A 27,824-nucleotide genomic window follows, 5' to 3' on the forward strand; every position below is an offset into this window, starting at 1 on the left:
ATCGGACTGTATACAAACAGAGCAAGGCAGACAATAGTGCAAATCATTCACACGGCCGCGCGCAGATAAACTGTCAAAGAGTTCATTCTCTGGGCTCAGGAACTCTGTAGAAAGGCTTATTCAACAATTCAATTGTAACTTTGGACCTTATTGGCAAACTGTTGCAAATGTACTGAAAACATTTGTCTTACTTCAAGGATGCACACACTGAATATAAATATAACTATTGTTCGTGGACTCTGCAGATACTGTGTTGCAGACACATGATGCTCAGTGTTGACAATAAAGAGCCTATATTTAGAAAATGTCCTTTGTCAAACCCACAATTTAGTCATATTCTATAACCACGAGTAATGAACATCACCTGAAGTCTTATCAGTATACAGGTCATTATTGATGAAGAAACTGTATTTGTCATCACTGTATACCAAAATTCAACGTATTGCTAGTTAACCTGATATTAGGTAGCAGAAGGTTGTGATCATGATTAGTGACTGAAATTATTTTTCTGATATCTTGTAGCACCGCACACAAAACTGTTCATTCATCATGTGAATTAGTGTCCAAAAGCATGCTGGTGGGGGGGGAAAGCACTTACATCTGGCTTGTTCTCAACTTTAACCTACACAAGAGGAAGCAACAAGAAAAAGATGAAACCACACAGTCACATCCAAAGTGTTTCTCCATAAACAGACAGGTTCACCCATTCAACAAGCAACAACATGCACTCATGATCTGAAAGGCACAAAAAAACAAACACAAACACAGAAAAAACGAGACTTCCCTTTTGCTCCCAGAATGAAAAGCGGGATTTGTACGCCATGGAGATGGGCCAGAAGTCATGGAACAAGCTGGGCGACGTGTAGAATAAATGTACGGAATGATGCGATGAGAGAGAAAAATAAGCCGAGGCGAGGAAGATGTACCGCGCGTAGTGATGAGGAATGGCAACTTAGGGGTGAGAGGTGGGGAACTGTGAACTTGTTTTCTGCACACAACAAGGTGGTGGGACCATGCAGCCCTGAGGACAGAACACATGAAATGGAGAGTTTAACTACAGCGCTCTTCACACTTTAAGAGACAAGCGGGAGACATGGCGATCTCACAAGATCTATGTAAACAGGACTGAAAGTCTGCACTAGTGGTGTTTAATAAATGTGGGCTTTGCTCGCAATTAAGTCCTGGAACTCTGCATGAAGAACTGCCCTTCACCTCAGTCAGCACACCAACTTAATATGTTGGTCATTTGTCTTCAAATCAATCAACTTTCACCTGGCAAAGTACATTAAAGCCAGCAAAACGAATGGTTGATTGACAAAGGAATCAAACAACACCTCAGATTTTCACCTATACTTAATAACCAGGCAAACGTATCACACCTTTTCATTCACAGGTTAGAGAACAACAACAAAAAAGCCCTTTTACTCACTGGGGAGACAGAGCACAGCAAAAATGTTTCACCATGTCTGGCCCTGCTTTCATCAAGAGTCCACTCCTATAAATAGTTTCAGCAGCGAAAGGAGGCCATTTCTGAGAGGCCATCAGAGCCCAAATGGAACTGCTAAGCAGAGCATGTAGACCCTGAGCGGATCACACCGCTCACCACACACACAGTCCGCCAGAGGCCCGCGCCCATTACCTTCTCTTTAGGCCTGGTTAACCTTCCAATCTTCGCTTCGCCACCGGAGCGGTGTGGTCGTGGGCCGAGGCAGGGTAGGGACCTGGGTCTGCAAAAGAGCTCACGCTCACTAAGTCCTGAGGGAGTGGGAGTGGGAGGGCAACTTCGACGGCGGGGGTCGCAGTCAGCACAGCACAGTACCGCTGTGGTCTGGGGAGTGGAGGGGGCGTAATGTGAGAGGAGAGAGAAGAGGGACAGCTGCTGAAATACATAGGGGCTATAAATAGCATTTGCGGATCCACATCAATTAACACTTTTCACTGGCACTCCCATTTGCTGGTGACAAGGGGTCTCCCTAATCAGGTGATACACCAACTTGTATTTGCCCTTTCTATTTGAGGGGAACACAAAAGCTGCGATAACTCAATTAAGAGATCTAGGGCTCAGTAATAAATTCAACAATGTCCTTCTCCAAACAGACTCCAAATTGAATTACATCGTATTTAACCCCCCCCCCCCCCTCCACAATAAGCATTCACGCCATTATCTGCACGTCCAACATCAAAAAGAGAATCCTCTCCATTCGCTGTAAGGTGAGACTCACGGATAAACACGCAAAAAAAACAAAGGCCTGTCATTTGAGGACACAGTGTGTGTGTAATATTTGTGGAAGGTATGTTCCTCAACATGCTTTTTATACCACAAGAGGGAGCTATAAACTAATGTAATAATTCCTCTGTTTCACAGAGGGGTCTGCTTGGGCACACTACTGACCTACATTTGAGATGTTGTATGGTTTAGTGACAAACATTGAAAAAGGATCGTGCACAAAACAGTGGTTGCAGGAGCCGAGCTCAGGTATATGACAAAGAGTATGATGGAGTAAATTGAGATTCAAATCTTTCAAGACATGGCTTAACGTGAAAGCTCTGTCAATACTGCATTACAGTAAAAACCAGTTGAGTAAAATGCAACGGTGAGTCGCCTGGAGGTAGGTTTTCAGATTGTTGGTGCCATGGAGATAAAGCAACAGGCTTGGCTGGGCGAGTATAGGCTAATCCCTCCTTGGCTTGCTCTTTTCCTCAGTTCATGAACTGTTAAATTGACGAAATACCCAGCGCTCATGTACAGAGTACAAAGTAGAAAGTTGTTGAAGTAATACATTCAGAATCAAGAGAAAACTTTTCATTTAAATTATAATGGATCGTTCCTGCAAAAAACAGAAAATAAAGCGTTCCTTCCTCATGGTAAAAGCAGGAGCTCCTATTAGCACTCAGCATGATCCAGCCAAACACACAGCCTAACCCGCCTATCTAGCACAGTTTGCTAATCCCCAGAGTCAGTTCCTGCGAGACAGCATAGTGTCGGCTGTTTGTCTACACAGACCAAAGATTAGGGACCCTATACACCATAAACACTGTTGATTCTGACCCAGTTAAATCCTTAAATAATATGAAATCTGTTGGAATTGTGTTGGATACAAATTCAACAATGTGCTATTTATTTTTACCATACCCTTATTCATTTGAGTTTTAGTTCTAAGGAAGAGCTAACCAAACAAGGCACTGAAATAAAAGTATTATATTTATTGATCATTTCAGATTTAAAATCTCCATGCAAGCATGATCCCCAAAAGCAGGCACCAATCACAGGGACGTTTGACCAGTGGCCATGCTTTGGGAGCCAAGAGCAGAAATTAATCATGGGACATCATAATCTGCAGTCCTCTGACCCAAATTTTACTCAGTAATAGAGAAAAAGGCCTGAGAATCAGAACTTCTCTCTGAAAGTAGGCCACCGGGGCATGATTTAGGGAGCAGCAAGTTTATACTCAGGTGTGAGCTCACCTGTGTCTGCCGGGTGTAGTGGGCAGCAGAAAGTAAACATGGCCTCATGTAACAGTAATAGACGATTTGAAATGACGCTGGATTTTTGGATGATAAATCCAACAACCAATCGTTGTAACAGCACACATTCATAATCTCAATAAAACAGGAATTATTTCCACTTTCAGTGACACTAATGAAAGTGCCATAAAACAAGTAATGAGGCTCAGTTAAAATAGCTCGTGCTTATGGCTGACAGGTTGAAGGTGTGTCTGACGAGTGTTTATGTCCCACTGACTGACAGCCATGTTTTCAGTCGCACACAAAAATGTCAAGTATGTCTAAGTGCAAGTTTTCTTACATTACACTGCAGAAAGAAATAGCCACAGTGAAGCATTTCATCTCGACAAAATTACATGAGGTGAAGGTCTGAAACCAGCCTAAAATTATGAAATATTAAATGCATGTAAAGAATGGAGGGCATCTTAAGTACAGCCTCTCTGTCATGAACCAAACCGCTTTATTCTTGGAAGCCCCACCTCTTTCTAATCCACGCCTGTGCTAATGCTCTCTGCTGCTGTAGGGTCGCCCCACTGGAGAGGGGGGGATGATGTGATTTAAATGGGCAGCTCGGGGAGGAGATTACACTGTTTGCTAATTTCCTAATGATGAAACTGTGTCTGGGCTGCAGAAAGACAGGAAATGTTAGGGTATGGCAGATAAATGGTGCAGGGGATACTAGTCGGCCACACGGGAACATCAGGACAGCCATGGACCGTCCTGGCTATCAGACCCTCAATATCATTAAGTGAAAAATTAGCTGCTGAAAGGTATGATTTGGGATGTTATTGTAATATTACATGGATCAGCTTTTTCCTGATTGTTTTAGCCATATTTAAAGACAGTTTTTTATTATTATTTTATTAAATTTTATTCTAGTTTAGTTTATTCTAGTTTCTTTTTTTTTGGTTTAGTTTAGATTAGTTTCTCAGTTTATTTTAGTTTTCTTTCTTTTTTTATTAAATAAAACCATCATAATAATAATGATTACATTTTAAAAACTTTACAGGAGCTGCCAGCTTTAAAATGATGAAGTAGTTGTAGATATAATTATCAAATAGGGATGTAACAAGTATTAAATAAATGTCAAGTCAACTCCCCCAAATAGACCCCGGTGTACAACAATAACAAAGTGGCATGTGGTGCTCATGAAGACACTAACCAGTTAAAGGAAGCCCTTTGTTTCTTAATGCCTCTGACCAATTGATTGACCTCAACCAGCTGGAACATTGTCTAACAGTGCCCCTCCCTTCAGAATGTGTGTGAGACAACAAATAGCAGACACAGGTATCACAGCAACACTTACACACTGTACACCTCCTCACATGCTGTACAGCCGGGTTCCACATCTAAAACTGAACAGGCATGATCACCTCGTTGAGACACACTGGATTAGGGGTTTAAATCCTGTTTTGACTTTTCAAACAATAGCTCAAACCTATTTTACATCCCATTTCAGTTTTATCAACTGTGAATGGAACTTCAGATAACAGTGATCTGAGTCCAGTAGTGTGGTCTAAAACTCGGTGTCTATGATAGGGGAGTTTACAGTGAATTGCTGTTCTGGCCTCATGTATTGTGGACAATGGCTGCCACCCAATGGACAAAAGGTTCATGTGCTCAGCTGTGCATATACTCGGCCTCGCCAGAATAATGTCCGGGCACGTCTAAAGTTCCTTTCTCCTGAGAAGTGATCTGCTGCTGACCCTTTGAACAGCAAATAAGCAGATGTTTGAGATTATATTAATTTAGTGCCAGAAACAATAATATGGATGAGGAGATTTTTTTGTGTGTGTAAATGTGAGAGTTGTATTATGCAGCCTAAAGCAAACCACCTGATGTTACTGACTGATCAGAGACCATATAATGATAAAAAAAGAAATAGAGAGACAGTCACTGCACCGAGCCAAGAAGTAGTCCAACACTTAAACAAAGCCCTGTGTAGTTATAGAGACAACAACAAAGCTAGAGATATAACATTAACATGTTAATTCCTGAGTTTTAAAAGTCCTGGTGTATAGGCCTTCCTTTTTTTTTTACTTCTGAACAAAGCTAGGCTAGCTGTTTCCTCCGACCGCCAGTGTTTACAGTCTCCTGGCTGTAGCTTCATTGCTGGCGGGCAGATATTAATTTCCTCGCTCTTCTCCCAGATATTAGCCTATTTCCCAAAATGTCAAAGCATTTCACAAATCTTCAAATAAATTCAGCCAACGTGCAATAAGTGTGCATGCGTTCACATATGGTTCTACCTGCGTAGCAGAGCTCTAGATCCAGAATCCAGACCTTATTATAACCACCTATAAATAGTGCGGCTGGTTCTAGGTCACGCTCACTCGCTCATTTTCTGCTTTTTTTACAATGGCCTGTCTTGTGACGATCGTCAAGATCAGTTGAATGAAGGTCGAAGCAAAGCAAATTAATTGTGTTTCTCTGCGCAAAAACATTCCCACAGAGGTACGGTCCCATGTAATTCAGAATGATGGTAGCGTGGGTAAAAGCATGCGTTGGAAGGAGAGACAATGCAGGTACACACAAGCAGAAAAGCACGTATCAAGTTCCCACCTGCTACCTACACCACACTAATTGTGATGCACCACTTCTGTATAATTTAACACTCCGGCCTTGTACAGTGCACCTTTGACATCAGAACAACAAACAGTGTATGGCTCCACAACATGAGTTATAAGCAGTGAACTTTCCCACCAAACCGAGCAAATCTGTCTCAACCCTGATGTGCTCTGAAAAGAATGGAGATAAGCTCCTTCATTACACAAAAGCGCTGTGAACCATTCTCGTACAGTGGGATTCTGAATCCGCCTGTATCTGACAACTGGCCCGATGTGGTGCTGTCAAAAGGGATTGATTTTACTGACTGAAATATCTGTCACAATAGACATAGATACATATTATTTTATTGCATGAATCAGAATGAATATGACACTATAATGTACCTGAGGTATGGCTGTTCAATAGGAAAAAAAATACATATTCTTAAGTAAATAATCAAAGAAACGTCCGTTAAGTCCCTATCTATCAGTGAATTAGGTAACGGAATTAGGTAACGGTTAGTAGTTAGGTTAGTTAACATTAGGTAATGGTGATTGAGCCTATATCCCCCACCTTGCATTTGCAGTATTACAATCTTGGTGTCTGTGGCGACATTTCCTGAGAGAAATCACAAACGGCGTCACTATGTGGACCGCTGGGAAGTGAGATCCAAAAATACACCTGCATTTACTGCTTTCCGCAATGGACGCCTCCAAAGAGATCTTGGAGTTTGGAAGTGTAATTTCCAAGGTTCAACAATATCTAACAGTATTCTGCCAATTCTGTTTTAAACTGAAATGACATGTGTGATGTTCTATTTACATCCATTCTCGTTCTGTCACTAATACGCTGGGGCTTTTATTCAAGACTGTCCATTGTATTTTGTTCAACTTTTATGATAAAACATTTACAAAATAAAATTGCAAAAGCACTGCGAGAGCATTGCTGATGCACCTCAAATACCCCTATCCTGGGCCACAGTTAATCTCACCCACTGTCTTAAAATACTTAAAAATGCTCAAATGCAGGTGTTTGTCGTGCCAGCTAATAAAGAGTTTAACTTGACGCTCTTCTACTTGTTGCAGATGATTATCCAAGCGAAAAAGAACTGAAAGGGCCGCAGGCCAAGTCTTACAAGACCATATGGCCGTGGTCTGTGGCGGCGTTTGGGCCGTTGTTTCCTTCAGCGTCCTATTGTTTGGTCTCAAAGGACTGGGGGAGGGTGGGGAGGCGGGGGATTATACACAGAACACATTCTCTTTCTCAAAACACACACACACACACTCCCCCAAACATATATAATCACAAAAGCACATTGCCTGTGTCATTACAGTTCCACGAGAGATCTTCAAGATCATCTTCAGGGTGCAACACCACATGAATGAGAAAATAAATAAAAGGCTGGTTATATATGGTCATTTTAGTAAATTTTACACCAGGTACATATTTAGAACATGTATTAAAATCACACAGCTCCAGGAGAACCAGAACAATGCAAGTATGGAGAGTCATTTTTCAAAAGACTGTTATTGTCACGACATCCAAAGTGAAATTCTTGCCAACAGGAGCCGCATTTTTCAGATAAAAGCACTCATATAACATTCTGCGATGGCATTGAATGCCCTGAATCAGTCAGTGTGGAATTTGTGTTTGCAAGTTTGAATATATTCACTCGGATGGACTGAACATGACATAGCCACACTACTTACATCAGGCATGTCTTTATGGGGGCCCTCAGTGGTCCTCAGCCAGCTGCGGTTCAACTCACTCAGCTCCAAAATCGGCTGCACCTTCAGCCGGACCGTCTCTCCAGACTGGCGGATCATCTCCACGATGTCATCCCTGCTCTTGTTCTCCACGTTGATCCCGTTGATTTCCACGAGCCTGTCCCCCGGCACCAGGCCCAGAGCCCGGTCCTTGGTCCCGGCACCCGGTTCGGCAAAGTGCACCACGCGCCGACACACTCCTCCGTCGGGCAGCCTGTCTAGCATGGTGGTCCTGCGCAAAGAGAAGCCAAAATCCCCGGTGTTGCGCCGCTGCAGCACTAGCTCTCTTGGATCTGGTATTGGTGGAGCAACCAGCACGGGCAACTGTAGGTCTGCGCCCGGGAAGGTCTTTTCCACCAGCTCAGGAATGTCAACAATGGAATGGGACTTCAAATATGTCATCCAGTTCTCCCCAGCAAGATCTGAAGCCTCCGAAGCGCCGTCCTCGTTGCACATCTGAGAAAAGGACACGTGCCTCTGGCCTACCACAGAATTCACCCTGGCCAACTCCCCAAACTTAGCTGCTCTCTCTTTCACAGAGCTGAGACGATGGTCCAGTTCTTTTCCCGTCACGTCTTCGCCAGAGGTACTTGCACTTATTCTCCCAACATCCTGCCCCGGGGTGTGAAGGCGCTCGGCCTCCAGGTCCGTCAGGCTGAGCTCCATGTTGATCGCTACCTTAATAGGGATAGGATTGGAGATCTCCAACTTGCTCCTCGAGTCCCTCTTGGAGCTCCCTCGATTAAGGTTGAAGAAGCCTCTACGTATGCTCATCTCTTCCAGGCTCTTCAACTCTGCCTGGGACATGCGCTCTTTCTTCTCCTTCTTCTCCTTCTTGCCCAAGTCCTTCTCCTTCTCCTTGTCTTTCTTAATGAGGTGAAACATGCTCCAACTTTTCTGTAGTCTTATACCAGTTTGACTTTCTTCACAGCAACAAAAAGGGCAGTGTCATGTCAAAGATGAGCGGGAGAGAGAGCATATGTGGTAGCTACAGACCTGCAATGTCCTCTGTAAGGAAAAAGAGGGGGAAATTAAGAAAATGTTTGCTGAACAGCCTCGTTTAGGTTTGCCAGAATATGGTACTGGCAAACCGATTGTTGGCCAATATTGTTTAATCACGCACATCTGTAATACACATACAGTATTGTGTCAGATGTGCAAAACTAAATTGCAGATAATGTAAATTATTTACAAGATGGTTGTTTTGTTATCCTTCCTTTAACTTCAAGTTTAATACTGTTATATTAGTTATGTTTTTATGTATATAAGTAATAACATTCGTCCTGTATCTTATTGTTGTGACACGTGAAAACATTTGAACAAATACCATAAACCTTCTTCTCATCTTGCAGCTTTTGCATCATGGTAATCAGCCTTTTTTTTCTCTCCATGCAAATAATGAATCAACACAATAAAAATTACTCAAAATCTGAAGAAAATTATACTGTGACAGTTGTGTGAAAGGGAACTGACAACACATATTGCTGTATTACAGTGTCAACAAAAATATATGACCTACAAACACTAATATAGTCTAGATTTGGTATTTCGAAGTTGCCCTACATACAGACACAGTTTTGAAGAGCTTGGACCACATCTGTCCAATGTTCAGCATCGCTGTTAAAAGTGACGCTGTCCACCTGAACATTTGTGCACGAGGCTCTCCATGGAACCTGAATGCCTCGCGCGCATTTATACAGTAGCTCGGGTCAACCCACAAACAACAAATTCGCACTTAATCCACACTTAATCATGTCCTAAAGGTCAGACAGGCTGTGAAACTGCAACAGCCTCACTTTACAGCACTTTCAACTTCTGTGAATCTCGTCATGGTGACTTTTCACGTGAAATGATAGAACATATTTGGGGTGTTTGGCTTTAACTGAACTTACTGTACACGCGCTGTCGCTGCGACTGGTCCAGCTCGGCCGTAATGCTCTCCCTTTAAGCTGCTTTGCCCTCATTCTCTAGCACCGGTGGCCTTAGGGAGCACTTTCAGTAGACAGTGTGGCAATGTCATTTATATGAAATAACACAGTTTTGAGTTCACGCTATTGACACATATGACACTGACCTACCTGCAATTGTCAGCGTTGTTTTCTTGCTTGAAGTTTTCGGCATTTTTATCCTTGGTATTGACAGCAGGTGCGAGAAATGTAGCTTGTGGTGCCTTCACGTACTTACCATAAGCTCCGTCTTAACAATACCCTCGACTGTAGACACACCCCCTCTCGTGTTTGTTTTTATAATTTAGGGAAAAACTAGCAATTAGTAGTCATGTATAGAATAGTCTATATATATGTATAAATATATGCATGAAAACGTTACATGTAACTTAAATGATGTGCATAGAACACCATCAAATTACATAAATTAATGATTATATAAGACATACCTTCACCACGTTTTATGCTGCTTTCACGCTGTCCATTTCTGTGTGGAAAAAGTGTGTCAAATCCTGGTCAAATCTATCCCTCTATAATTGTGTTTGGGTCGTCATTGTTTCAACAGCTCTAAAAGATAAGTAATTCCAACAGCACTTAAAGGCAGCACCAGTGTAAACCGGTCAGCAGTGACCCCTCCTGGTCGTTTTATTTAATGAAACAGTGAAGGTGGAGGTACACAGTGGAACAGGTCGATATTATATTATATTTGCTAATGTTTTTAAATATTTCCTTCCTTTTTTATTTATATTTGTGTTAAAGTGTCGTTGAGGTAGTTGTTTTTAACCGCTTATTAAATTAAATGAATTATTATTTCTAAGTCAGGGAAAATCAAGCCTTTTTTGTCACACTCTATGGAACAGACTGTAAAGGTTACAGTCCATTAACTTAGCTGACTTTTTCGATTAATATAGACTTCTAACCCAGATCAGAGCCCTTGTGCATTGCTGCTTAATGGGCCAATTTATTATGTAGTTTCTGTTCTGATGTGTAACCTGGTCATCTGTTCCTTTGTGGTGCCCATGTTTCTTCAACAAGAGTAGTGTATGTGTGGGAGTAGGTGAAGGTGGATGTATGAATAAATGACAGCAAATACCTTGATTTGACTCTATTTACAGAAACGTTTTCATAAAAATCTGCACTACATTAATATCAGTGCTTCCCTCTACAGTACCCCTAAATCCATAATCGTAATCACATTGCAACATCTCCAAATCATTCCAAAACTCCAGATTATTCATGTTAAATTCTCTTGCGCTGGAGAGATTTTCTGTGGCTATAGAAACAAAGAAACAACTGACTCAGTCACAGTTTCGCTCTGAAATTGTCTGAATCCTTTGGATAACCACTAACTTCATACTTAAACTGATCCATCCTGAAGAGATTTCAATCACACAAACACAAGAAGAAAAAAATATGGTTTGAAACCATTTACAGCCAAGACTTTTTCCCTCTTCCTGTTTTGGCCACATTGTGCAGTCGAGTCTTGCCGCGTTCCTTTTCATCTGGATTTCTCTTCGAGGTGCACTCGAGTGTGGAGTCCGTCTCAAAGGAGATGGAGGGGCCTTGGTTTGGGACGCCGCTGCTCTTGTCCCGTGTCACGGAAGAGGTGGTCTGCAGGACGACCCTGCCACGAAGCGAGTGTTTGAGCTCAAGCAACAGTGGGTTGTTGTCGGAGTACAAATCCACCTGCTGCCCGGGGTTTCCTGGCTCGCAGCACGTACAGCAGGCAGAGAACAAGACTCTGAAAACATAAATCCAGCCGAGGTAATGCAGCTCCACAATGTTCAAGATGAAGCAGCCGAGACTGACACTGAACATGAAGTTGAGAAAGATGGTCTTCTCTGTTGCTCGAGACACAAAGCAGTCGGTCCTGTTTGGACAGGGGTAGGTCTCACAGCGGAAAAGGTGTGGGACTTCAAATCCAAAAAGGTAGTACTGTCCAATGAGGAAGATTATCTCCATGATGGAGCGCAGCAAAACGTGTATGATGTAGATAAGTAGCACTTGGCTGGACAGCTGGGTTGGGTCCTTTCCTACCTCTCTCGCATCCTCCTCCAACTGGATATTCTCCTCGCACTCCCCTTCCCGTGAGGTCCAGTCCTCGTTGTTATAGCTCGTGTTATAAGGACTGCCGGCCTCCAGTGTCGTCTCTGGATCTCCTCCCATGTGTTTGTCCCTTTCAAGCGAAGGCGAGGCCCCGGGCACCACTTCAACCTTCTTGTCCTCTGACTTTTCATTCTTGGTGAGTTTTTGCAGGACGTAGACAATGTAGAAGATGGAGGGTGTGGAGACCAGAACGATCTGAAAGACCCAAAAGCGCAAGTGTGAGACAGGAGCAAAGGTGTCGTAGCAGACGTTGTTGCATCCGGGCTGCAGGGTGTTGCAGGTGAATTTGGACTGCTCGTCGCTGTAGACAGCGTCGCCCACCAGGGCCACGAGCAAGATGCGGAAGATGAGCAGCATTGTCAGCCATATCTTGCCGATGACTGTGGAATGGTTCTGGACTTCTGTTAGGAAGCGGCCAAGAATGGACCAGTCTCCCATTTCTGTGGAGAACACAATAGTTTTAATGGCGAATGCAATTTATAGCAGAATGTATAAATAGCAGAATCATAATGAAACTGAAGTGGTTGATCTTCACTCCTAAGGAGAGAAAAAAAAATGCTTATTAAGGAAGCAGGTGCTTGAAAACTGAAGACATGTGTGGCTTTTTTTTATATTATCTAGATTTAAATATTAACCTAGAATTGCACTATAAATATACAGTAGATATCCTCAAATAGTTTTCTTAGTGCGTTATAGCCTCATGTTAGTACGCAAGTGTTACAATCTGGCATCATTTTTCCACTATGAATTTCTTCAAAAGGATAAACTATTTGAGTTGTAATCAAGAATTCTTTCATATCACATCAAATCACATGCATTTTATAAGACTTTACATAAGAGCAGATAAATTACCATCAGCTTAGTTAAATTCAATGAGACACCATTTCCTGTAAGAGAAATGTGTGTTTTTACAATTGTATTCTCTAAATAAGAGAATTTGCTCCTGAAAAGAAAAGAAAAAAAAGCTAAACAATAATAAACCTCCATGATGTTCATTCTGTTCTTCTGTCCTGGAGGAGCTTACCTTTGGAGAATCTGACTTGTCCTTATCCAAAGCTGGAAAAATATCAGAGGAAGCAATCTGCATAACTATATTTTCAAGTGGAGCTCGTTGCTGGACGTTGTCGTGTCTTTTGAGCTGGATGAGGGGAGAATGGGCTGACCACACATATTCGCTAACTCTAACTGAAACATTCGTTGCACTGTATGTGAATAAAGGCTTTCAATGTTACGTGGGACAAAGATTGAAATGTACAATGGGGGCACCTTTACTGAACAGCCATTCACGGACGAGCCGAGAGTTCAAAGAACGTACTGGAAAGAGTGTGCACAATACTGTTTCAAGCGCGGACCATGTGTCCCCTTTCATTTTGGAGCTGAAATACAGTCTTGTTTCTTAGTGGAAGGGTGAAGAATCATGTGTATCAACTATCATGTCTGCTTTATGATACAAGTTTTAAGAAATGTCAGGAACTTTTTCATTTTGATCAACTTTTGGTTGTCGTGGAGCAAACGAATATAACTCAAATTGTACTCATAAATAGAAGCACATGGGTAACTTCAAACCATTTCTTTTCCAATTCTCAGATTTTATTTTCATTCATAGTTCACGGTTTGTGTTTTCTTTAGGAGAAGAATTCTCTGGTTGAGGTGCTCCTCCTGTCATAATGCAAATTTAACATTGTTTGGCATTCTTGCCCAAGTATGTATTGTGTACATCGTGTGGTGCCGCCAAGTAATCTGAGCCCTGTTGCTTCGGTGACACCCAGATACTTAGTTTTAAACTGCACCCTTTACTGCGTAGAATCTACTTACTGTATCCATATGGGGTATTATTATGAGCTGAATAGGCGGGTTATTTCTTTGTTGATTAAGATATTTTACAAATATGGAATAAGAAAATGACAAGAAGAGTTGTATCTTACGTAGGCCTACAGCATGTGGTTAGCCGGACATACTATCACATGTGCCTTAGTTATCTATATTTTATATAAGATATATATATATATATATATATATATATATATATATATATATATATATATATATATATATATATCTTCTATGAAGGTCTTTGCATACTTTTCTTGGAACCCCAGAAAATATGTACTTTTCTTTTGTCTGTCTATAAGGTTGAAGGTGTCCTTTGAGTACAGACAGACATCCTGTATACCTCATATGTCGTCTACCTGCATCTCGTAACTCCAACAGCGAGTTAATTATTGTTATTTCGCAGACATATATCACATGTTCCCTTCTATCAAATTACTAAACTAAAGTCCAAGGTGTGAAACATCTTTGAGATGGTCACAAAAACATCCGGATGATACAATGCAGCTATGATTCATCTCCAGTGTGGTCACATCAGTTTTCACTCTTTCTGAGGGTTGAGTAATCACTGGTTATACAGTTTGATGATGCATTATATAACAAAGTGAAGGACACATTTGCATTTGGTTGAAAGAAGACTGACAAATAAAGGCACTTGTCTACTCCCTTTGTAGAAAGAATGCAGATAAGATATGGTTTGAGACACACAAAATGTTATTTCCAATTTTCTACACACTCAACTTTCACTTTTAACAAATCAGCCGCCTTAGCATGTAAGACAAATATATTGTGTGGCAATAACCTTTATACAAATAGTATAAAATAATCAGAAACAACTTATTGATCCATCACACAATTATACTATTCTGCAAAAAATACTCATATTTAACATAAAAGTAGTTCATTCAATATAGGTGGCGTATTTGCAGTCAATGAATGACGACAATATTGTTTTATTTTGGTCCACTGGGAGGCAATTCAACCGATTTATGGGTACTGTCTTTTTCATTCACCCATCCCATGAATGAAAATAACTGCTGCGCACGAGGAGTATGTCTTGCTCCGTTTAAACTGGAAAACCTCTCATTATGGGGAAGAAGTCGGGCCAAAAGCTTGTAATGCAGAACAAATCCCTTTCCAAATGATGTTCTTGTAAAAAAGACTGTGGTTTTTACTGAAACACATTCATACCCAAACCACATGCGACAGTGGTCGACAAATCACGGTAACAAATGCCCCTCGCAGCATCAGCGAAAACCCATCCAGAGGGGTGTTTAGAAATCTAACGACATCAAATTAGTTATGTGATGAAGGAACGACTCAGAGACTGTCTCGCGTGTATATTCACAAACATGTTTCAAGTTGAAATTTATAATCTATTTATTATGAACCGCATACACGCTTACACGAACTATTGTAACGTACTCAATTTAGCACACACCCCTACATAGTATACAAAATGGTTCAGCCCGCGAGGTTACCGGAAGTTGTTTCAGCTGCCATGTTTGGTTGCTTTGTTGTAGGCTTCTACAAGGTTTCCTACAGAATTAGTAAGTGTGGAAATGGAGCCGAGCTGGAGTACGTTTCTTTTTCAAGTAAGTTGACTCTTTAGGAGGGGGACTGGGATAGCTCGTGAAACAACCTTTAAAAAAACGGAAGCACCGGATACCTCGCCGGTAAAACCAGTTTTTTAAACGAGTAACGTTAAAGCCAAGATCAAATAACCAAGCAAAACAATGGTATATGAATCCAGGCGTCCAGCTGTGAGGCTCGGGAATGACGCTAGAACAAAAAAATCTGTTCTCCTCAACGTGCGTTTGACAAATCTGGCTTGTTTTTGCTCTTGTACGAATACTTAGGATATTGATGTTGAATAACTCGACAGCGTTTGGGTTTTTTTAAGTTTGTTTGCCAAGTCGAAGCTAGCAAACACATGCGGGGTGATTTGAAGTAAGGCAGCAGACGCCACTGCACCGTTACAATCGAGACGGACCTGTTTTTTCTTCTTCTTCTTCTTCTCCTTCTCCCCCTGTGACTAAGGGGGCTTTGATCGGACGCCGTCGGATAATGAGATTTATTGCCGGCCAGAAGATTTTCGTTTTAACGCAGATAATACCACGGGCAACTTAAAAGTGGCGGCCGATTTATAAACGCTGAAGAAGTGCAAGTTGTTTCTCAGGCTTATCAGTTGCTGAGATTTACCAACGACGTGTTCGCGAGCCCGCGTTGAACTTTCCGCTCCCGGTTCGGCACTAACTAGCCAAGTTAGCTAACGAGGTTCCGTGCTGCCCACATCAAACTCTCTGGCTAATTTAACGTTAGCTTAATTTGGGCGAGGCTGACGCAACGAGATTACAAACATCTAATGTTATCGCGACTTGGTGAGCGTCTGTGCGCGACGCTCTCTTGTTTATTTACCGGCTATTTATTACGCAAAGACCGCGGCGAAGAAGGGAAAAAAAGGAATTCAAACTATGCGCACAACGTCGGCTAACACTAGCGGAGAAGCGAGCACCTTTTTTGGGGGAAATTAGCAGCGGCATTACGCAATGTGTGGACCCGTTTTTAGCCCCAAAGTGAGACGCCGTCGTTTGGCGCTTTTCAAGACGTGAGGCTATTGTTCAATAGAAAAAAATGAATGAAAGGTTGTATCCCCATGACGTTACATAGCTCGACAACAATTAAGCCCAGTGGGGACTTAGGGGGGCGGAAGACCTGGAGTTTTATGGCGAGGATAACGTCATATTTCAAACCACGATGTTTTGCCGCGCATCTGAACGCTGTCATTGTGTCCGTTGTTAATTAACACATGGACCCCATGTTGGACATGGCCGGTCTTCTGTCTCGTCTGGTTCCAAGTCTTGAGATAGTCTTGAGGGATATTGTTTTTTTTCTGTGTTTTTATTTTTTCTGTGTGTGTATTGTCCCATAACGTATGCCATAGTGTGTGTTTAGTGGGTGTGACACACTCCTCATGGGAGAAGCCTCCCCAATGAGCTTCGCAGCAGTTCAGTATCATTCACAAAAAAATACTTTGAAGTGTTTTTCATTAGAAAGCTAACACAAATCCACATCCTAAAATGAAATGTTCAAGATAGATTTGCTGCCTGCAAAACATTTTCTTATTTTTTAACACAGCTTTATGAGGAGGGGGGCCAAGTAAAGATTTATAGCTTTTGTTGGTAACGTTAGTCTTTTTTTATGTTTGAGGACCTTGCCAATGCCAGCTAATGTTTATTTTCACTATTTTGTGACAAACTTGAAGAGAAACTTGTTTACTTTGTGTTGCTTACTGTCTACTGTAGTTTAGTTCGTCAAGTAAGTCTGCTATTACACATGTGTCACACTGGTGCTAAGAGGGAGCACTGGTGGACTATATTAATCGATGCATTGATAAAAACTCGATCGAAACTTGAAGCTCACCATTACCAGGCTCAGTCACAGGAGACGCTACAGTTGGTGCAAGTGAATATCATATCATCAATATGTCGGAGGAATTTCAGTTTGTTTTGCTCCGTTGGGCCTCACTGTTGAGCTTTCTGTTGTTTTCTTGCCTTGCTTTCGCTGCTTTGTCTGTCAAAGCACTTTGTAAACTATTTTTTAAAAGTGCTCTGTAAATAAAGTTATTATTACTTATCCGCTGTTATCTTAAAGTCTCACTCTGAATTCCGTTAAAGCAACAGTATGACTAGTGCTCTGTTGACTGCTTTTATCATATTTGTGATTAAGTTAGGGTTGCACATCACGCCTTTTGGGATCCGTCACATTGTTTTGTGCTATTGGTAGGAACGCTCTGCTCAGCTGTCAGAGACTGATCACTTACTTACAGTTTCTTCCTGTTGAAAAGGGCAGATGGACGGTGTGGCTTGTTGTGCCGTGTCTGGCATCTAGCCAGAGGCCCTGCATGTATTATGTCCCGCACACTGTTACTCTGTCAATCTCATGTAAATCTGCGTGAAGTTATCAATCGGGCGTTTGACGCTAGGAGGTAGATGTTTTGTTTCTTACAACTACCGTCAATCGATACATGCTTTGCAGTATTTTTTGTTTGAAAGTACTCCACTATGTTACTGTTTACAGAAAAGCATTTTATCAAAGTGTAAATTAATAGATGATTAACATATTCCTGTTTTTATACTTTGTCGGGCGTTTTAAATGATCCACATTGTTGTGTAAATGAGCTTGAATAATACTTTAAGTACAGCTGCCTCTCCTCCTGTTTTTGATTAATGCGCAGTGCAATATATGGAAACTCCAATACTAAGAACAAAAACGTTGTACGAACTATTATAATAACAGAAAGAATCATTTGTTTTTCAAGAAGTGCTTCTCATCAATTCATTCTGCCCGACAACTTCCCAAAATGTCTAAAAGAAACTTCCCCTCAACAGGTGCGACACATTATACAAAAAAAATTTGAAATGATAGACTCATCCTAAACTAATAATATTCCCCTTACAGGACACTGCAAAACATGTAAACATAGTTTAAAAATAGCTGCAGCGATGCACCGTCCAGTTTGGAGCCATTTTGTTGATTTGATGGTGTAGATCTGTTTCTTAATAAAGTAAACCTCAGCATGCATATATAACCACTAAGCTGCTATGGCTAACGTGATGGCAAACAATTGCAGTCTCAAAAATCCAGCCAACATGAAGCAACATTATCATTCATTAGTAGTATTGTCTATGGCCAATAGTCCAATGTTTTAGCCCTGTGTGTTCTCTAATCCCTGAGTCTTTAGGTTGCTCGATGTTTAACGTTGTCCAAGTAGATGGCTTTCAGTGAGTTTTTATTAGTTTGCTTGCTTGAAATGGGTCCATTACAACAAACAGCCCATTTGAAGTTGCACAAAGTACTTTTATTCACAGTTTATATCAAATATATTAATGAATGGAGCTTTAGCATCAGTTGTGGCAGAGGAAAGGCTTTTTTTTGTAGACTTAATAAAGAAGACTCTGCAATCTTTTTATTATTATTGTGGCTTACCAGTGCAAGTTGGACAAATGTATTTTGTTTCATCCATCGTACTGCTAATTTGTGTTCCAAACATGTTTTGAACAATAGGTCTTTTTTTTAAAAATGTTTTTGAGATGGCTTAAGAACAATACCAGGGCCCTGAAAAGATCTCACCTAAATGGAATGTGGTCGTTTCTATAATCAGTTTGCAGAAACACCTGTGCTTTTACGGCTTGGAAAAAGGGCATGTTAGCTTTCAGAATTGTCGTAATAATGCCTTTTGGCCATCTAAAGCTGATAGCAGTGTTAGTGACTATTACTGCGTTGCACAGATGGAAATAATGAGTGACTCTGGGATCTGAACCTCACTGTTTCAAAGGCTACTCGCCAAGGGTTCTCAGCACCATGTGTTTTTGTTACTGCGGTACCAAACGATAACCGATAAATCTATTTCGTGCAATACATAAGCTACATCAGAGAGACCTACATCCCTGTTTGGGTTCCCAGATTTTAAGTATTTTTGGTAGAGGGATGACTTGGTGAGTTACTTAGAAATGGCCTCTATCATCCTCTTCCATGATACAGTCAAAACTCAGGTGAAAGAATTGAATCAAAAACCTCCTCCAGAACTGAAAATACCTCTACTTGCAACCTACAACATCCGCAGGCAAGGCCCTGAATCCCTGCAGTATCAGTTTAGCTTGACAAGCTATGAAATAAAATCCAGAAGGATTACAAAAGTGATGTTTCATAGGAACTTGTGTCAACTCGGCCGTTTGGGTAGCAGCCAAAGAAATTGGTAGGTAAGCAAGGAACATCCAAGAACAAACTGATAAACTGGAAGAGAAGGCTCTACACGTGTGCTAGGAAAAGAAAAAATAGATTTTGTTTCCTAAAATATGCGATCACTTTAGCCTTATCACTTTTTATTCATCAATTATAGTTTTGTAAAAAAAAAAAAAAGAGGATTTCGGGAGACAGCTGTAGCGTGTGACACAAAAGCTTGAAGAAAGACGTAATCTGACTCAGACCATGAGCTCGATTCAAGTCTACAGTGGCCCGTGGAGCCATCAGGGCACTCCCTCCATTTTGATGTTATTTATGAGGGAGCAGCCCCAGTTGTCAGAGCGCATTTGTGTCAAAATGGTCAGAGCTGCATGAAGGCACAGCAGCTTACAGGCCCTGCACCTCTGTATAGAGGCAGGCTGTCTGCAGTGGCCGTGTCTGCCGTTCACAAGCTTCACAAAGAGGGTTCCCGTCTGGTATCCCCCCTCCACCCCACCCAAACATAAAAGCCCCCCCTCCCCCTTTCCGCCCCTGCCCACCTGGTGTGCCAGCGGACGGGTTCGCATTGGCATGATGATGACTAATCCTGGAAGGTGGCAAGCGTGAGCAGGTGCTCGGACAAATGGATTGGTGGGCTTAGCGGCATTCTCCACAAGTTCCCAGGTCCCATTGCGTACGGAGGGAATGGCGGCTAGTTTCGCCGAGTAGTGTGTGGAAAAACAATGACCCCGTCTCATGAATAGATGAGCTAAATCAATGAAGATGAGCATACAAAGATCCCCTGCTGAGGCATCACTGCTCAGATTTGTGTCTCTCACAATAGGCTGGATGACATAAGGAGGACACTGTGTGGTTCATTTTTCTTTTCTGTCCCCTTGCCGCCTCTGTTGCACCTCCTTTTCTTGGCTGGCCTTCTGCGATGGATGATTGAACCTCAAAGGGAAAGGTCAAGCATTTCACCTTGCCCTTTCTTGCTGGTGTTTCACGACACAGTCGACTTGACTGTCCGTTTCCCAAAACGGCAGCGTTAACTGTGGTTTTTATATTTATGTTTGAGGTGTACATTAGAAGTTTAGCAGGAACCCTCACGGAATATGATTTATCATTAACATAGCTTCTTGCTGACTATGTGTTTACAACTCTGTGCCTGTCAACATGTGGCTTTAGACTAACTTCTAAACTTGATTAGAGCATAACTAACCTAAGCTGACAAACTCGGCGAAAAGCGTTTGTGCCACTGATCCACGCTGTTGTTTGTCTAGTTTAGTGGCCTGTATTTTCCTATTGTGTTTGTGCGAGAGCCCTTCACTCCTTTTCTTCACCATGCTCTCTAACCGACCTCCTTAGCTCAGCTAATGGCCTGCTCTTCCGAGCTCTGGACTCTAATTTGGTACGCTTGCTTTGCAGTCACATGCTCAGCACCGTCATGAATGATGGGATCATTTTTCATCCAGTATATTTGGATTCTTTTGCACCGGTGGCATGCTGCGTCAAGCTCATTAGTGACAGACCCCAGTACTCATTTTGTGTTCTGTAGCATCTTACTAACTTTTTGTTGTTTTCGTAAACACGTCCAAGCTTACGCACCTCCACTTATTATGATTTATTATGTGAATTCTTCTTCTTCTTGGAAAGGCGGAGGGGTATTCCATCTGTTTTTCACACCACAATCCCTAATATTGATATCGCTGCATATGTGATTGTTTCATCAGCAGGCCAATGAAGCCCTCCACCACCAGCACCATGTGGCCCAGAACAGCCTGCTGCCACTTCTTAATGCAGGATCCGAACAAATCGACCAGAAGCCTATCCTGCCCATCCACATAGACCACAAGCCCCCTACCAGCGCCGCCGATCTCCTCAAAGACAATGTGGCCAGCGGAGGGGGTGTGCGAATGCCAGTGCCTGTGATAAAGAAGGAACACAAGGGCAAAACGCCGTTCGTCTGCGGCTACTGCAACAAGGCCTTCCGTGACAGCTACCACCTGCGGCGCCACGAGTCCAGCCACACCGGCATCAAGATGGTGTCGCGGCCAAAGAAGACCGCCCAGGCAGCCCCAACCATGGTGCCCATGATCTCGACCATGTCCCGCGAGATCAACGGCCACCCTTCCTACATCTCCACGGTGGCGGGCATCCTCTCCACGGCGACCACCTCGGTTTCCTCGGGCGCAAGCATCATGACGTCGTCCGCGATGGGCAACTTGCCGCACCAAACGTCCCACATCCCGAAGAAGCCCGCCAAGCCCGTCAAGAAAAACCACGGGTGCGAGATGTGTGGCAAGGCCTTTCGGGACGTCTACCACCTGAACCGCCACAAGCTGTCCCATTCGGATGAGAAGCCTTTCGAGTGCCCCATCTGCCAGCAACGCTTTAAAAGGAAGGACCGAATGACCTACCATGTCCGCTCTCACGACGGGGGAGTCCACAAGCCCTATGTTTGTTCGGTGTGTGGGAAAGGCTTTTCCAGGTAAGGACCACATTGTTTTTGTTTAGAATGTTTTATAATAATGATAGAAAAGCATTTTTCCCACACAGATTAGTTATTCAACAGCTCTCCAAAGCTATTAAAAAACGTACCTTTTGACTATTTGAACCATCAGTAGAAAATGTGGAGAAAAAGATGAAATTAATTAATATGAAATGTGGAGATATTGCTACTTCATGCTGCCAGACGGACTTGTCATAGGGAGTCAGAACGGCGAACCCTGAGCAGTGCTGGCAACAGATTTCCCGAGGAGATAGCATTACCCGTTTCAAATGTCTTTGTACATTCCTCGTATAGCTCCTGAGGTGGTGGAATAAGTTGTTATGTTCCCTCTTGGACTAGAAACATAATTTAAAAAGAAAAAAACTAATGACGCAGTTCAGAAACGGGCATTTGAAGTGGACTTAGTGTCCTAAACTTTCACTTAATGTTGCTGAATAACTAAGAAAATATCTTGACTTTTACTTCTTTCCAAATGTAGACAAATCTGAAGCAATTTAGTTTAATTCAATGCAGTTATCCAACTATTTTGGTAAACCTGCTTCTTGAGGCCGGCCCAGTGCAGCCTCGGACTCCCATAAACGTAACAGGAAGTGGTCTCCAGCGGGAGTGCAAGTGTCTGCACGCTCTGCTCTGCCAGTGAAACTCTTCTAAAAGATGTGTCCGTACAACTAGTTTATTCATATGCTTTCAATCAAAAAGTAAGAAGGCTATTGTAAACAGGAAGTAGGCCTCTGACATCTAATTTATTCTTATGTTAGTGGAGACGGAGAGTAATTTCACCCTCTGATGGTTGCATTCCAGGGTCAAAGAGAAAAGTCTAGACTTGTCCGCAATAAAGTTAAAAATAACAGAATGATAAAAAAATTCTAACAAACGTACCTTGTTTGGCTGTTTTACTCGTCGGCCCAAAAATGAGCTTTTGTTGTGTTTTCATGTTTCAATTTTTTCTTTTCTTTTTTGCTTCACCAAAAATTCTCTGAATAGCAACCCCATTGCTTGGATTATTCAGTCCCACCATGATTTCACATAGCGGGACGGTTGTATGGCCACGTAATGTCCATTTCGACTGGCTGTGTTTTTATATTCATGCACGTGCAACGCGGTTTAGATTTGTACTTTTATTGACCCCCTCCACGCCATTTCAGCCACATGTTTAAACAGTCGCACATGGGAGAGCACCAGTGGTAGATTACCAGGGGGAGGGGGGAGGCGTCACTTGTCACTTTGCGGTTCCCGCCAGCATGTCACAGGCTCTCTCTCCTCTGGGAATTCAGTGAACTATGCGGTAATGTCCAGGTCAACATATTTACTGTGTCTGGGGATAAATATTTAGTTTAAGAAGTTTTCTTGTCTGCTTAATATAAGACACACAAGAAAACTATATTGTACCGTCTTTTAAGAGAATACATCGGCAGAAGAGTTCTGTGCTGTAACCGCAGCACAACTTCAACATAAAAAATAAAAAAAACATCAGCAGTGTGCCCTAGCCAAGCTGTAATATTAGCACGACGCTGTGTAGGGCAGTTTCAGGCATGCCTCCAATACAGTGACGTGGGGCAGGGATTCATCAGCATGCTGGAAAGTGAGAATGGGGACTGAATAACAGGGCACTGAGTCACTGCAACTCAGCCAGATTTGCAGGCACGCACTGTCTGGAGACTGCTCTCCTTGTCAACTGGACAAAAAAATAAAGGGAAAAGGAAAGCAAACTGATTCCGGTTCATAGCACCACTAAGAAGATCCCCCTTGACTCCTCATTTGTATTTAAAAAAAATATTAGAATAAAAAAAAAACTCCAGCAGTGTGAAACTTTCCGGTTCTGGCTGCCAATGCTGTAGCCCTTACTCCCTCCATTATGGCACTTCCAACATGATTCAGCTCAGGGCTTCAATATAACTAACAAGCTGACAGAGGAGGATCGGTGCCAAGGCGAGTTTGTGAATGCTGGAGTTTCACTGTAAGGTCAAGAGGCATAGAGCGGTTTTCTAGCAGCTGCTGATATGCAGTGAACATTAAATTATGCGGCGAGGCTTTTTAAAATGTAATTTGAATTTCTTTAAATTAAAATATACTTCAATGAATGTCCTCTGTAGGAAGTTAGGTTTTATAAGCTACATAATACATGTTGATGACAAATTTGTGAAGAGTTATCCAACTCGTTTCATGATGCAAAGTTCATCGCAAAAGCAAGTAATATGCAAAAGACATTTTATTTGTTTATTGACGTGGTGCGTTTGTGAAACTGGGTCAAACTGATTCACGCACGATTGATCATGGAGAATTAAACGCCTGTTGACTGAAGTTTGAAGGATTTTCTTTTGGTGCCCATCCCCTCATTACCAGAGCAGACAGAGCACATCCAAACACTTCCGCACTTCTGCACAATGTATGGCAAAGTTGTAACGTTCACTTTGCTTTAAGAGTCGTGGCTGTTCCTTATATCAGCTAGTGATATCCAGCTGTAGGCTTTGAACAACCTATATTTGTGTATCTCTGCTCAAACCGCGAGTAAAGTAAATGCTAAATTACCAAAATGACCCCCCCCCAAAAAACAATATATAGTCACTTTACTGGTCTACTGCTTATGTCATTAGAAAGGACAGCGTTGTTATCACACTAATGAGGCATCTGCTCCAGACGACATAGAATAGTCTTTAAATTGGGGGTTACTCTGTGTTTAAAAAAAATACATGCAGCGAATGGGTTTATAGTTCAAGAAAATCACTACCAACATTCACATTTCCACATTAATCAATACAATCCAAGAATCTGAATTGGCACCTTTAGCAGAAAATGTATCTGGAAGTGGAAACGGTGTCAGCGAGACGTTCTGTGCTTTAAAGCGCGTATGAAATCAAAACGCCACGCTGCGTTACTCTCCTACAACTCGTGGAGCTTGTTGAATCACTTCCAAAGATTAAATGTGTTGTGTTTTCTTTTTCTCTCTTTTTTTTAAATTTGTTTATTGAATCTAGGCCAGACCACTTGAGCTGCCATGTCAAGCATGTGCATTCCTCAGAAAGACCATTTAAGTGTCAAGTAACGGTAAGAATCTCCTTTGTCCTCTACGAGACTATTATGTACTTTGTTGTTGTTGCTGGACGCCGCTGACCTTTGACCCCCGTCTGCTTTGCGGCCGCAGGCCTGTACCTCTGCTTTCGCCACCAAAGACCGACTCCGCTCCCACATGATCAGGCATGAAGGCAAGGTCACCTGCAGCATCTGTGGGAAGATGCTCAGCGCAGCCTACATCACCAGCCACTTGAAGACTCACGGACAGACCAACTTTAACTCCTGTAACAAATGTACGTCAACGAGGTGTTCAACTCTTGAGCAATCTTTCATCACAAATAGCTTGTATCATAAACGTTCAGATGTTAGTAGTCATGAAAACAGGAAGGCAGTCATGCCGTACAACTCTCCTCTAAGCCTGCTGGTTATATTGTTTTACCACTGTTAAAATCCTACGCTACATTACATTTCTGTAGTGAGGCTGATGCCCATTTAGCTATGCTTTTATCTCCTAGCAATCAATTAGGAGAATTTTTTTTTTTTTTTTTTTATTGTGCCGATATTGTCGGGTTGACCATTGGTGCTTTGATTTTACACAATGAGATTTTTGATACATAATCATCATTGATGTGGATATAATGTTATAAGTGGTTAAGGGGAGATACAAGAACAGTCTGGTAAGTTCAGCAAATGACATCTCTTTGCTTTAAAGCAGATGTCCAAAATCTAAAACGGTCTCTAGTCTCATGTCATAACATAATATATCGGTGTATATATATTATATGTGCGTACTGTAGGGCAACAATAATATATCGATGTATGGGTCAGCCCGACAACGAATAACTATTTTGAGTAGCCGCAGAACAAAAGTTTCAGTGTGTGTGTTTGTATACATGTGTGTTCCCAGAGGGTAACGGTCTCTGTCATTCCTCCTCAGCTACACCTGTCACCATTTCTGCCCCCATCACCTCGGGGATGAACCGGTGCCACTCCAACAACCCTGTCACCATAGCCTCGCAAATGAACATTGGCACCAACACAGTCAACATCACATCTCCAATCAGCCTCCAGCACCCGGTCACCATCGCGTCTATCAACATCCCCTCCTCGTCGTCCATGAATCTCGCCCACCCGGTCGCCATCACCACCATGCCCATGAACATGGCCGGTCCACTCAACATCGCCATGAGGTCAATGGATAGCATGCCTTTTCTGTCCCAAGTCTTGCCTTCTTCCCCACCTTGGTAAAAAGAAAAAGAAGAATGGGAAGAAAAAAAAAAGAGGTGAGAGAGCATTGGACTGACCAGCAAGAAAGGGAAAATGAAGTGAAACAAGAGACTCCTGTCCTCATTATTTGCACCTCGAGCCCGTCTCTTTCTCCCCCAGAACCGTGTTTACTTACCCCGAGGTGAACATTTACATGAGCTGCGCCGCCAGCAGGAGCTTCCCCAAGTCACAGCTGCGTCCCAAGTAATGTTAAGTAGCTGACGTGAGAGGCAGAACACTTGAGTAGGAATCGAGTAGGATTTATCGTGAAATCAGGACAACCGCCGTAAGACTTAGTGTAGTCAGTTAGTGATGAAACTGTGATTTGTATGACGACGCGTGAGAGGAGGGGACTCCTCGAGCGCCCCCGAGGACGCCGTAGGAAAACACACCTGTGCTTCTTTTTATTTGTTAAAAGGGAGACGAGAAACAGGACTGAAGCAATAACGATATATTGCTGTTCTGAGACGTTTTACAAGTTCTCTCCCAAAGCCTCTGGGTGTTACTTTGTATGTATGTTGTTTTTTTTAATTATTATTATAGCCTGCTAATCACTATTTAATGTTATAGGAAATGAGTCTAGAAAAAGGGACAGCAGCTTCCATGTGCATGGAAGAATATTTTTTCACAGTGCTTTAGCTTTTTCTTCTCGGATCGTAGGTATGCTCTCACGGTACAGTGACTAACTTGTACAGTTGACATAGTAATGTATTTTCATGTCGGCATTTTAATTTTTTTTAGCTTTCGTCATTTCAAGTGGATGTCTTGACGCTGTCCCATCGACGGCGACACATTTGTGCTTTTGTTTTCTATTGGTATGGAAACGCGGAGTTTTTTTATTTTTTTTTTATTTGCCTATTTGTAGTGTTAATTTTTCCATGAAGTCAGAGTGGAACGAGTCTTGCACTGAAAGCATATCCTACACACAGGTGAGCAGCAGTATTATCAAAGATCAAATTGGAGTCTTAAGTGTTCTGGTGAGCCGGCCTGCACCTCAAGGGCTATCTAGTGGCCGAACATGGAAAAAAGGCCTGGCCTTGTAGTGAAGCTTTTTTTAGGCTGTTGCTGTCATCACAATGGTGACTAATTAGTTTTATCTGACTCTTCCGTACACTGTTTTTTATTTTTATTTTTTTTAATCATTTATCTGTGAACGCCCCACGATGATGCTAAGAACCCTTCACTCAGGAAACACAAAAGCCCATCACACATGAACGTGGTTACTTTTAAGTATATCAACCATGTATCTTGATTCTTGTCCACTTTTTTAGATTTCTTTTGTAATTTGGTATATCATGTTGAAAGACTTGCATCACGGGCTAGAAGTCCAACAACTGTTGATTTTAAACATAGCCGTCCATTTAAATAATAATTTACTGTGCAATGGCATACATGCTGTCCCGTTTTTATTTTTTTATTTTGCATTTCCTTTTGAAGTTCAGCCTCAGGCTGCAAAGGTATGTGGCAGAGAGTTTGATGAAATGCAAGTTTGTGTCCAGAAAAAAAACAAATGGGACAAGATTGATGTTGCATGACCCCAAACACTGTAGCTGTTGAACATGAACTATTTTTAATGAATGCCATGTTATCTCAACAGTGTTGCAGCGATGA

General features: G+C 42.1%; 3 protein-coding genes across 3 annotated transcripts in view; 1 reads left to right on the forward strand and 2 right to left on the reverse strand.

Moving 5' to 3' along the window:
* Positions 1–8,702, reverse strand: part of LOC306733213 (unconventional myosin-XVIIIa-like) — a gene marked incomplete at its 5' end in the record, with an annotated part of 60,851 nt that extends 52,149 nt beyond the window's left edge. Inside the window, one exon of the mRNA XM_079214419.1 lies at positions 7,761–8,702. Coding sequence (XP_079070545.1) covers positions 7,761–8,702 — 942 coding nt within the window. The remainder of the gene's footprint in view (positions 1–7,760) is intronic.
* A 2,489-nt stretch (positions 8,703–11,191) lies between these two features.
* On the reverse strand, positions 11,192–12,307 carry LOC306751805 (gap junction delta-2 protein-like; the record flags this gene model as incomplete). Its single annotated transcript, XM_079235446.1, has 1 exon — positions 11,192–12,307. The coding sequence occupies one exon, from the start codon at positions 12,305–12,307 to the stop codon at positions 11,192–11,194; it is 1,116 nt and encodes a 371-aa protein (XP_079091572.1).
* Positions 12,308–15,261: 2,954 nt separating this feature from the next.
* LOC306733214 (vascular endothelial zinc finger 1-like) lies at positions 15,262–26,581 on the forward strand (the record flags this gene model as incomplete). The annotated part of the gene is made up of 5 exons (XM_079214420.1): positions 15,262–15,294; positions 21,157–21,914; positions 24,911–24,980; positions 25,078–25,240; positions 25,885–26,581. The coding sequence occupies 5 exons, from the start codon at positions 15,262–15,264 to the stop codon at positions 26,193–26,195; spliced, it is 1,335 nt and encodes a 444-aa protein (XP_079070546.1). The 3' UTR covers positions 26,196–26,581.
* Positions 26,582–27,824: the final 1,243 nt, after the last annotated feature.

This window comes from Taurulus bubalis, assembly GCF_910589615.1.
Source record: "Taurulus bubalis genome assembly, chromosome: 2".
Taxonomy (NCBI): domain Eukaryota; kingdom Metazoa; phylum Chordata; class Actinopteri; order Perciformes; family Cottidae; genus Taurulus; species Taurulus bubalis.